The sequence below is a fragment of the Lissotriton vulgaris genome, chromosome 8 (assembly GCF_964263255.1).
Source record: "Lissotriton vulgaris chromosome 8, aLisVul1.2, whole genome shotgun sequence".
NCBI lineage: Eukaryota > Metazoa > Chordata > Amphibia > Caudata > Salamandridae > Lissotriton > Lissotriton vulgaris.
In genome coordinates, this window is record NC_141696.1 from 442,070,781 (window position 1) to 442,083,700 (window position 12,920).

Consider the following 12,920-nt stretch of genomic DNA (forward strand, 5'->3'; position numbering starts at 1 on the left):
TGAAATGATAAAGGCGACTTTAGCCGAGTCATCCGGGAAGGCCGTAGGCCTACACATAAAGTGCAAGCGGCACTGATTCATAAAGGTGCTAAACTTCTCACTGTCCCCTGAGAACCGTTCTGGAGCCGCCAAAGGCACCGTGACAGGTGACGTAACCGTTACAGCAATAGGAGCACCGGTACTAGAACCCTGTCCGGCCCCTCTATCATACTGGAATGTCGCGGGCTGCAACACGGGCACATGACCCCTAGGCTGTGATTGTTCTCGGACCTTCATCGTACCCAATTCCTGCCTTAAACCCACATTCTCTTGTCTTAGATCCTGCATCTGACTTTGTAGTGCGTTAATGGCACCCATCATATCCTGCATAGTGGGAATACTAGCAGCCCCACCCGTGGAATTAAACTCCTCGTCCATACTCGCCCGGGCAGTGTTCAAAATTACGTGGGCTTGGTATTCTGTTGGGTTCCACCTCAGAAGCCCGTACCACTGCAGGAACGTAGTATGGCCCAAAAGAACGTCGGTCAAGGCCTCATTAAACGGCAGCAGAGGCTCTGTCGGGCATGACTGCGGCTTAAGGACCTCTCACAGCCGCGACGGGGAGCTCAAGGCCCAAGGCCTTGGCAGCCCTCATCAACACCACACTGTAAGTTGCCCCCTCCTCCGAAGCCACGGTAGGAGGCGAGACAAAACCAGTGTCTGGAGAGGTGTCCAGACCACTGGCATCCCAAGGTCACCTGGCCAGTCCTCTTGAGACTGACACTCTTGGGTCAGAGGGTCCTCAGACCCTTCCCAACACTCCTCATCACCCATCTCCTGATACTCAGGGTTGTCAATTAATGGGGCCGGTTCATTGAAGTAAAACTCCCCAAGCGCCGTCGAGAGCGGTGCCCAGCGGCGCCGTTCCGACGTCGGACCCGGAGCGAGGGAGGCATCGGTGACGGCGTCGCCCGAGGACGGTGCCGGAGGTGATACCTGATGGACCGACGCCGGGGGGATCGTAAGGTCCACCTGCGACAACCCAGATACCGAAGGGGGTCCAGTGGGGTCCCGCGGCGCCGGGCCCGAAGGCGCCGGCGGCGCGGGACCCGAAGGCACCGGTGGCGGCGGGACCGTTGGGCCCTGAGGCGCCGGCGGCGTTGGGACCGTGGGGCCCTGTGGCGCCGGGCCCGAAGGCGGCGTCGGGGCCGAAGCACTCGACGGCGTCGGGGCCGAAGCTCCCGACCCGCTAGGGGCCCCAGACGGATCCGCTGGATCCGAAGGCACCGCGGAGCCCGTCGGAGGAGAGAGGGACCTCATGGCCATGAGGAAGCGCTCGATCTCCCCCGGCGTCGTGTTTCACCCAGGGACCAGAGGGCATGGGGCTGGACGCGGCGCCCGCGACTCCGACGGAGCCACGTGGGCGGAATCACCTGAACCCCCGGCCGCATCGCGCGAGCGTCGGGGGGAGTAAGAAGAGCGATGACGCCTCTTCGACTTCTTGTGCTTCTTAACTGACGACGACTTCGACCCGGTGGAGTGTTGCCGACTCTCAGAGCTGTGGTGGCTCCGAGCCCGCGACCTGTTCCTCGACCTCCCGTGGGACCGGGACCTCTCGCGGCGCGAGACCAACTGCTGGAGTTCGAGTCACCTGCGGGACCGCTCCCGCCTGGCTTTCGAAGAGAGGGCCCGGCAGTCGGAGCAGACCTTGTCATCGTGGTCGACGCCTAGACAAGTTAGGCACAGGTGGTGAGGATGCATGACCGACATCGTGCGGTCGCAATCCTCGCAGTGCTTAAAGCCGGGCTTCCCTATGGCACCGATCGGAGTCGAACGACTTTGAAAAGATAATCAAAATGATCCAAAAAGTTAGTCAAAAAGTGACTAGAAGTACTGCTTTTTCCAGATCTGCACTTGCTGGCGCGGAAAAAAGAAGAACTGACGTCAGCATGCGGAGGCGGCGTCTAAGTACTCCGACGACATCATCACGGCGCCCACAACGCCGGTGATGGACGCGGTGCCGCAGACGACGCCTACAGACGTGCAGGGTTACTGCTACACAAAAGTTTCCGGATCCAGTCTGACGCCTGGGGATATTTTAAGGTAAGGAATCTATCACTAACGTGTCTCTTTCAGATAAGTGGGTGACACACCTTTCAAAGGTCTTGTCCTGCCCCAAATGTCCTGCTAATGGAACGTCGTGAGCCAGCCCCAGTAGGAAGGCTCTGAACTTCTGGGGTTTCACCAGTGCACGGGACGACCCAGGTTCAGCAACTTTAGGTTCAGAATACAGGAGGTCATTCTCCCAGTAAATGAAGTGAGTACCGGACTGACTACCATTGGCCTGGTCTGCAGTCTCCTGCCGCACACCTATGAGAGAGGGGAATTCTCTCTGCTCCCTGCAGAATTCCTCCCTGGAGGGGCCTCCTTCTTGCTGCCAATGGGTCAGCTCAGGCAGGTCCCCCAGTTCGGCTATCTGTTCCCCGGTAGGCTCCAGGGCATCCCCCTCAAGGTCTGCTTCTTCCTGGGCCGTGGGAACTTCAGGGGTCGGTCTCCCACGCCCCCTGCGCCCTCCCTCTAAGGCCGGCTCCTGGGCCTCTCCTTCAGGCTCCAGAACCTCTTCAACACCCCTACTGGCTGCCATTGGCCGGGTGGTCACACATGCCCAGTCGGGTAGGCCCACCATCCGCAGGTGAGCCGTCTTCTCCACCTTTTCCCAAGAGGAGCTCTCCAGGTCATTCCCTAGCAAACAGTCTACAGGCATGGCAGTTCTCACAGCAACCTGCAGAGTACCAGAGACCCTCCCCCACTCAAAGGGAACTTTAGTCATTGGACAACGACTCTCTGAGTTGCCAGCATTGACAACCCTACAGTAGGCATGGGGTAAACCTGCTCTTGAGACACCAGGTGCTGCCTCACTGCAGTCACACTGGCTCCTGTATCTCTAAGAGCCTCTACTTTTTTCCCCTTGACAGTCACTACTTGCCCATATTTCTTAGTGTTAGAGGGTAAGTAGTTTTCAGGGACCATCTCACTTTCTCCTAAAGACCTTCAGCTAAACTAACTGATTGCTGGCTTACCTGCCTCCGTGTTGTCACACCAGTCCTCTATCTACTCTGACAAACAGCGGATGGGCCAGTACGCCCGAGGCTACCGCGGCTGCTGCTGCTGGAGCTCCGTGATCCGAGAGCTCTGTGGTCTGTCAGTCTGTGGTCTGTGAGCCGGATTTGTCAGCGGGGGAAGATACACGAGCCGATACACGAGCCGCCCTCTGGGGGCCTTCGGGAGAAGCCGCGAATTGCCGCAAATTGCCTTACATCGCGGCAACACTCGCCGGGCACTTCTGGGAGCCGCGAGCTGCCCCGCGGTGCGACCGGGGCAGCAGGAGCAGGAGCCGCGAATTGCCTTTTATCACGGTAGAAGCCGCGAGTACCTTTCTAGTGCTGTGGTGGGCAGGAGCCGCGGGCGGTCTTCCAACGCGGCGGGTGCGGCGGGAGGACAAGCTGTGGTCGCTTCCTTGGGTACCAAGTCGCTGTCTTGCAGGAGCCGCGAGTTCCCAGCGTGGTGGCCTTTGAAACAGCTCATACAATCGGAGCGAGCTCTCAGGGAGGCTGACACAAGGGAAGGAGCTAATCCACTGCTGGCAGCCGTAAGAAGTGGAGAGAGGCTGCAGCCTCACCGCCTCACTGTCGTGGCTGGGTTGGGACGGTCTCGTCATGAAGGAGCCGGGAAGAAGGAGCTACCTGCCTACCTCCGAGGCTGAGGCTGAGGCTGGAAGGCTGAGGCTGGACCCACATAGAGCAGCAAGAGGCACCATGAGAGGCACATACTGGAAGCACGCACCGGTGGTTACGCCTAAGTGACAGGCGGTAGCAGTAATACAACCACAAAAACTACAATAACTAGTTCTGGATTCAGCCCTACTAGGCCACAGTAATTGACTCCTGCCTCCTCCTCCACCTGACTTGACCACTGACTTCTGGCGCGCAGGGCTCAAAGGAACTAATGCAACAAGGGCACTAACGCAAGGGCAACACCCCGTGAAGAAAAAGAAAAGGAGCAGGAACAGGAACAGGAGTAGGAACAGGAGCAGGAAGACAGGAGATCATTACGATATCCAGGAGATATAGGGATTCACATGTACCCTTGAACCATACAAAAGAGCCAGGAGAGCAAATAAGGGCAGTAAGCAACCCAATACCGACTCTATGAACGCCGGCAAAGATGAATTGAAGAAAGGGGCAGTGGAAGACGGAAAGGAAGGAGGAGGAGGAGGAAACGTGCGGCTGATCCCCCTGACCCCCTTCTCCCAGGTCATCCTAGCCCAGAACCTTCACAAAACCTTAAAGGGTCAAGCTACCAACCTAAAATTTACACAACATTTTCATTCATAAAGGACGCTGGCGCGGTCCTTTGCTTGAACACCCGGAAGGCCAATAACCTGCCAATTCTAATGCTACCGGTTTCCTACGCATCGGAACAAGAGACTCAGACAGAGCTAATGAAAGAGCCAATGAAAGGGTTGAAGAGAAAGCCTCCTGCAGAGGCGATGGACGACGAAGACGGAGAAGAAGACAGCGACGACAGGGAATGCCCTGACATCATACAGACTGAAAATCACAGCGAAAACTGCAGTGAGTTTCACAGAGATGTGACCTTTACGAACATCAGAAAGCGGGGCTCCGACTTTGACCCGGACCCAATCCCGGACCAGGCGTAGGAATCAAAAACAAGGGCATACATGAGCGAGCAGCAAGACCCTATCCAGAGTGCCCTGAGCACTGGATCTATAATAAACTGGACCCACGAAGGACACTACAAAACCAACTGGAGCAAACATTTTCCCAGAAGACTGGCACAACATCGCCAGAGATCTCGAGGAAAAGCCAGGGACACAAAAGGCTCCTAAGGTGCCCAGCATACCTGAGGTACCAGATGCCCTTGTAACACCAGCATCAGTACCTAGCGCACCAAGTAATCTGAATTCGTGGAACATAGGTTCTGGAACAATAGCAGTTCAAGGCATCCCCGGACTACCACAGGACCTTATGTGCGAGAAAAATACACTCTCATTACAAGATCTTAGGCAAGAGCAACCAGAACTTAGCAATCGTACAGGCACGATCACTGACCAAGATGACAAAACAAAGCGCCAGTCTCTGGACTTTCTTGCTGGAAAGCTCTCCACAGCACTGGACCCGCTCACGTCCCAGGCACACGTCCATCATCCAGCACAGTTTGAGCAACCCCCAATTCCTCCCCCAGGACCCCTTTCAGTTCTGGTCAGCTCAGCCTCCATGCCACCAAAAGCTACGGACCCAGAGGCCTCGAGCCCCATGCAAGAAGAGTGGGAAGAATTGGTCGCCTCTTACACTGCACCCTCTCACGTGGTTCCAAAAGAGGCAGCAACAAGCCCAAATCGCAATGCCTCACAACCCAGCACCATGAACACAACACCGCAAGCTAAGGCAGACATATGGGAATCTCTCCAGCATACAATGCAACTGTCTGTTAACGCCATCCAATACCAATCGGACAAAATGGACCTCCAGTTAACAGTTCTACACTCACTATCAGTCTTTGTCTCCAACATTGATAACAAGTTAGCTGAACTGAACAGTCTGGTTAAAAGGGCACAAGAGGAGACAGCACTCATACAATCGAACTGTACCGGCATAGCAATCGTGGATAAGTTGGCTACACTCCCTGCAGCAATGGGTAACCTCCTCTCAGGGATCCGGGAGGCTGTAAAAAACAGTTCATCAACTGGACAACTTGAGAGGAAAAACAGTGTACGGCAAACAAACAACAAGGGAATTCTGACATCAACTGAGGGGCTCCTACCCCAAGTACAAAAAGAAAAGCGGGCAAGGCAAAAAGAGCATACAACACCATCAAGAGCAAACGGACATCCCAGGGAAGGAGATCTCCTATCACCAACAAATAGTGACCCAGTAGCTACACGGGAACCCCCCCCAAAAGGATGACCCACGGGAACATGGGCGCTCCCTAAAGCAGGGCAGAAAACAAAGAAGGAAGGGCCGCAAGCAAAAGCTAAACACCCCGGCTGAAGGTAAAGTCAAGAACAACCAAGTCAGCATTTTATTCCAGTCCCAATGCTTGACAAGTCGGCTCTAATGAGCTGTGAAACAGACACAGATCTGGACTCATGCCCCTTCCCAACCCGGATCAGTGGTACACGATCCAAAGGAAAAAGAATCGGAAAATAAATATTTCCAACATGGCGACTCCAAAAAAAGTAGACGGCCCCGCCCTGAGGAGTAGCGCAAAAGTCGTAAAATCTAACTCCATCGAGGGTTCCAACGAACGTGGGGAAAAATTATTATTAACTTGAGCCCCAAAGAAATAAAAAACCTTCCCCCAATGTAGGCAATCGGGCACAATCAGACCACCCCCCAGAGGCCACATTAATAGAAAGTTCTGCAAACCATGTTTCAATAGGAGCAGATGAATCAAAGGCCCCTGACCAGAGAATGTCTGTTGAGGAACCCACCAGGGTTGAGATCAGCCCTACAACCTCACAGAGCGGCCCTAACAGGAAAAAGGTGCATTTAGGCAACCCCACAATTTTATTAATCCCAGAATACACATCAAGGGGCGCTTTTGACATCCTAAATAGGGGCAACATACTACGCTTGCTAAACTCTATTGACAGCTTAACAAACATATCCACCAATGATCTGGAGTCAGTGGAATTCACAGTCTCACCGGAACATCCAGGGGTGGAAGTTACCAAAACACTATGGGCCACAACGGAGTTGCCTGAGCGAGTGCTCAATGAGCAAGCGAAGCTCATTAGCTGGGGCATAATTCTTCGCCCATTTGTAAAACCTAGATACCCAGATCCCTTGGCATGTGACTTCCTACAACGGAACGCACAAAACCGAGCCAACCAGGACCCTCAGTCGCTCTCTGTACTGCGAGGGGCTCGCAGCAACACCCCAAACAGTTTAGAACGAAAAGAACAAGGCTTTAGAAAGCAATGCGCTGTGATAGAGGCAACTAACCTAGACTGGACATGGTTGTCCAGGACCTTAAACAACAAGTCGTAAAAACGCTGACAAAACAAGTCTGTTACTGGGAAATCTTTTAAAAACCTCAAATTCTGCTCCTGGAACATCAATGGCCTCGGGGATAAGCTCATGGACACAGAACTAAAACTTTACATGCAAAGCTTCGACCTCATAGCAGTGCATGAAACTTGGTCAGACTCTCCTCCACCACTCCCAGGCTTTACCCTGAATTTTATCTCTCCAATCCAGTCCGCAAGATTTGGCTACAAAAAAGGAGGCCTTGTTACATACAGTTCATTAAGAAGCATGCGTACAGTAGTGCCGCTACCATACAAACTAGACCCTCCGAACGCAATGCAAGTACTACGAATCGAGAACAGAGAAAGATAGAGGAGATAATTCTAATAAACCTTTATCTACATCCCCGAGGCAAGAAGCAAGGAGCCCAGCAATTGAAAGAAGAGCTCATAAAGCTATTAACCGCAGAGAATACAAACAGTCTGATTATCAGTGGCGACTTTAATCAGACATGCTCAACAATTCGGCCACAGAAGTCGGCCGACGAGAACCCATTTGCATTCGAACAATACTCTCAAGATAATTCTTCAGCGGGAAGAAGCACAAAAGCAGGGCAGCGACTTCTAGCGACTCTTGAAGAACTAGGTCTTTGAGCGCTTAATGGGAGATTCCCAGGGGTTTGTCCCCAAGTGGCAACATTCCATAGTACAACGAACAATTCAACAATTGATTTTACCTTCCTCTCTGGTAATCTGTTTCAATCAACAACTAATTTCCACATCGGTTCATTAGACTTTAGTGATCACTTACCACAAGAAGTGACACTAGAGGCCTTTACAATACTAAAACCAGTACGCGCCATTGGGCATGAACTAGTTTACACAGCAAACAATAGGCGGTTAAAGTGTAGAACAGATGATCCTCCGGGTCTCCTGCTCTACGCCAAGCAAGTACTTGGCGAAGCCCAAAATGAAACAACAGACCTAATTGTCAGCTGGGAGAAATTTGCAGGAACATTACGCAATAATATGGGAAAAACACAGAGGAAAAACCAGCTTGAAGGAGGGGGCAATGCTGCCAACCAAACGCGGTATCATAATCACACTTTCATAAACAATGTTCATCTAAAAAATCTAAAAACTCTCATCGGCCAAAAGTTACGAAGGGTAAGGACAGACCCTTCTGCCAAGGAAGAACTGAGGTTGCTAAAGCACAACCGCAGGAGGCTGGTCTGGCGACTTAAGCGTGAAGCAGAAGAGTCCCTGTGGGCCAAACTTTTACACGACGCCAAATCTAACAACAGCGCCCAATTTTGGCGAAATATCAACAATTTGTCTATGGTGCGGAGTCAAGGCATTAATTCTCATGTCCCAGAAGATGACTGGATAACCTTTCTTAGCACGCACTTCAATTGTACTGACACTAACATCCAAGGAATGTCTAAACTCACAAAAGACACCAAGGATCGATTAACGCTCTGTCGTGAACGCTATGACGCTCAGCAGCTAGATCAGACAATTGTAATTAAGTGTGCACTGATCTGTAACAGAATCTTAAAGGGAAAACGCGAGGGGGCCCCGGGACCAAACGGGATTCCCCCCATACTGTTCAAGCAAGATCCGGATTACTGGGCCGCTGCCCTTAAACCAATGTTAGACAAGATTCTGCAGACATCATTAATTCCATCATCATGGAGGGGAGCCATTATTTCACCTATCTTCAAAAAGGGAGACCAAAACGACCCAAAAATTACCAGCTAGTAGCCCTGCTCGACAATGAGGCAAAATATTTTGCGGGTCTGCTTCTAGAGGAACTGTCATCTTGGCCAGCTGATGTTTCAGCAATCCCATGCAATCAAGCAGGTTTTTGCAAAGGTATGGGTACCTCTATTAATATCCTAGCACTTTCTTTAATAAATGACTAGCAGCCCGTCCCGACGTTGTCCGGGTATGAATTGCTGCCGGCCAGTAGTATATTGTTTTGTAGGATTGCGTTTTGATAGCATTTCTTATCTGTGACAGGCCTGTGAAACGCTCCGATTCACAGTGCACTGCTGATGCACTTAAGAGTGTGCGTTCAGTAGTGTGTGAACTCGAGCTTCCCTACTTTATTTTTCCTTGCAATATTATATAGCGTGAACTCGATAACATGGCACAAGCACAATTTACAATACAGAAGAACACATTCATTTGTGGTAGGCACGGGGAGACAAAGCGATTTGCCTGGAATCACAGGATGTTGAGCAGATGCCGAGATTCGAACGTAGCTCCCCAGCTCTAAAGTTCGCAATTCTAGAACTTGTGGCGGGAGGTGTGTCTAAAAGGGTATGTCGGTGCTGGCCATCAATGAGAGAGACGTGTGCATTTTTCAAATGGGTGGTGAAAAAATATGAGTATGTTGCTGGAGATGTGGGCCGCCGTGCCACCAATGTACTTACCGCGGGAGGGTAAACACCCATTATTCCGCAACTTTCTTTCCGCATACCATCACTCTGCATACTTTCATTAAGAAAGTACCATGACTCCGCAATGCCATTATAACGCATGGCATTACATTTTATATGCTTTTACCACGCATACATTTACAACGAAAATCGTTGTAAATGTATGAATGGTAAAAGCATGTTTTTTTTAATGTTTGGATAATGTACGTATGGGTATGGGGGTATAGGGGTATATGTTTTGGGGTACTGAGGTATATGTTTTGGGGTGTTTGGGTATTTTAAGGGTTCAGATATAGTTTTGGGTTATGTGGTACAGGGGTAGTATTAGGGATTAAGGATAGGTATGGGTTTTGGGGTACAGGGGTATTTTTAGGGTTCAGGGCTAGGTTTGAGTTTTGGGGTGTAGGGGTATTTTTAGGGATCAGGTTTAGGTTTTCGGGAACAGGGGTATTTTAAGGGTTCAGGGCTAGGTTTGGGGTACAGGGGTATTTTTAGGGTTCAGGGCTAGGTTTGGGTTTTGGAGTACAGGGATATTTTAGGATTCAGGGGTAGGTTTGGGTTTTGGGGTACAGGGTTATTCTTAGGGTTCAGGGCTAGGTTTGGGGGTACAGGGGTATTTCTAGGGTTCAGGGGTAGGTTTGGGTTTTGGGTTACAGGGGTATTTTAAGGGTTCAGGGATAGGTTTGGGTTTTGGTGTACAGGGGTATTTTAGGGTTCAGGGGTAGGCTTGGGTATTGGGGTACAGTGGTATTTTTATGGTTCAAGGCTAGGTTTGGGTTTTGGGGTACAGGGGTATTTTTAGGGTTCAGGGGTAGGTTTGGGTTTTGAGGTACAGGGGTATTTATAGGGTTCAGGGCTAGGTTTGGGTTTTGGGGTACAGGGGTATTTTTAGGGTTTAGGGATAGGTTTGGGTTTTGGGGTACAGGGTATATTTATAGGGTTAAGATGGGTTAGTGTTTAAGGGTGTTGGGGTATTTTAAGGAGTAAGGGTGAGTTATGATTATGGGGTGCAGGGGTATTTAAAGGGAGCAGGGTGGGATTAGCACATGATATGAGACATGGCATGAAGGGTGGAACGTACCACATGCCCCCAGCGTTTGTCATGCCCCCAGCACACGCCCACAGCACAACGCAGACACACCCACAAGGGACTACCTTGCTGGCACGGTTCTTTTACCTTTTAAATGTATATGGTGGGCATCTGCATAGCCTATGTCCTTCTGCTGCAACTGCCCTCACAATGCTGAATTGGGTGTTGTGATTGGTGCTGTGGTTCCTGAGATTACCCTCCTCAAAGGTTTGGGCTCTCTCTTTATTAAATTAGTATGGATGGATGCAGCCCTAGAAGCGAACCATCCACTCTACCTGTGCTATATTGACTACAGCTCAGCTTTCGATCATGTCAATAGAAATCTTCCGTGGGAAAAGTTACACAAGCGGAACATTCCCCCGTTGCTTTTAACCAACTAATCTCCTACACAGCGAGACATGGGTGCAAGTTAGGCTGGGCACGGGCGATTACCTAACAAGGAAGATTCCAACAAACACAGGAGTAAAACAGGGCTGTGTACTTGCTCCAATACTTTTTTATCTTTTTATAGGAGAGCTATCTACGCTGTTGAATGAATGCAACTGCATGCACCAAAGCTAGGGGGCTCACAGATCTCAAATTTATTCTACGCAGATGACTTGTTACTCATCAGCCGGACCCCTGTTGGCCTCCAGTGGCTGCTGGACATTACCTCAAGATATTCCGCTGCTAACAGGCTTACCATAAACCGTGAAAAATCTAAAGTTATGTGCATTAACCTTTCTAAAAAGAAAGCAACACGAAACTGGCTCTTGTCATCCAGAAAGCTAGAAATGGTCTGTGAATATCGATATCTGGGGGTCATCATAGACCACAAGGGCAATTTCACGCCGCAATGTGTAGCCATAAAAAGGAGAGGGTTAACCATTGCGGCGGCACTTAGAAACTTAAAAAACACGGTTTCTGGCCCAAGCTTATTTCCTCTCATAAAGGTGGTACAGGCAAAGTTAATCCCAGCCATCACTTACGGCAGCGAATCTATGAGAGGGAGGGATGCTCCTTTAGTAGACAGAATGGTAGCAAAGGCGCTTCGTATGATCTTCGGCCTGCCAAGGTATACATCGCCTGCCCAAATGAGATTAGAATTCGGGTTACAAAAAGAAGAGCTGGCAGGCAAGGTACCCTACATAAAAACCTGGCGTAAAGTAAGCAGGGGAGACCCAAAAACCCTAAATACTCTCCTGTGGAAGGAACTTCAAAATAAAGAATCCTACCCGGCAAGGCGGTATTTGGAGGCCGCCATCGAGGACCTTGGCTTACAGCAACTTTGGGAACTTCCAGGCTCCACAGCAGTCTTCAAAAAGGTGGTCCACAAGACAGTCCGGAAGGAATCACTGCTGCAGGACAAAGCCGCCCTATCAAAGTGGGCTCACGGCTGGCTTATAGTTCAATCGTATACCATGCCCTCGCCTCAAACCTATCTGCAGATAGGCTTTACTAAAAAAATAAAAGAGAAGTTCCTGAAATTTCGCCTAGGGCTACTGCCGTCAGCGGCCCACTTACCTCCATGGTTACGGCCACACCTACCAACAACATGCCGACTTTGTGGGAATGGCAAGGAAAACAGTCCATTTGATCACTATCTGTAGCAAACTCATCCAAAAACGACGCGTCTTCTTGTGACCACTTTTTAACATCCGTAAGATACGGACCTGCAGGCAAGCAGTGCTCGCCTGCTTCAAAGGAGATGATATCCAACTGAGCTGCCAAATGTTAAAATTGCTCGAAACAGCTGAGGCCTGCTTCAAAACCTTAACCTCATAGGAACGTTGAACGTTCAGCGCCCAGTGCTGAACGTTCGAAGAACAAATGCTGGCCCGTCGGCCAACGGTCGTGCGCAGCACTGGCGAGGTAGTGCTCGCGACGACCGTTGGGCGACAGCAGCACTTAAGGGGTTAAAGGAAACGAACAATATCTAGTAGTACCGTAAAAGGACTAAAGGATGAGCCCGACGGTACCCCTGAAGACCAACCTCTAGTGCGACTCCTTGACTCTCCCTTACATCGACTATCACTGACTATACAAAAGGGACATCCCGAACTGTTATTATAATTTAACCATTCTCTCTTGCACACTGATACTTTAATATATTTCCCCTTGGCCGGCATCAAGGAAGAATCAATTGCTTAACTTTTTATGATAAACAGGCCATTCAACATGATGTTAAGCTTATTTTAATTGTGTTGCTGTTAACTCACCACGTATTTTTGTTTTTTGTTTTATGGACAGAACCTTCGTTTTAACACGCTTAAATTTGACTCATGTTAACTGAATTTCCTTTCTCCTATATTGTAAATGTTTTAAATAACCATGCACAATAAAGTATCTCTTTCTGTCTCCTAAAGAGACTAGGGTC

At 50.2% G+C, this 12,920-nt stretch overlaps 1 protein-coding gene across 1 annotated transcript in view; it reads right to left on the reverse strand.

The window, feature by feature from the left end:
• Positions 1–12,920, reverse strand: part of LOC147697156 (uncharacterized) — a 1,724,744-nt gene that overhangs the window by 181,830 nt on the left and 1,529,994 nt on the right. The window contains exon 9 of the mRNA XM_086936112.1: positions 233–247. Coding sequence (XP_086792238.1) covers positions 233–247 — 15 coding nt within the window. The remainder of the gene's footprint in view (positions 1–232; positions 248–12,920) is intronic.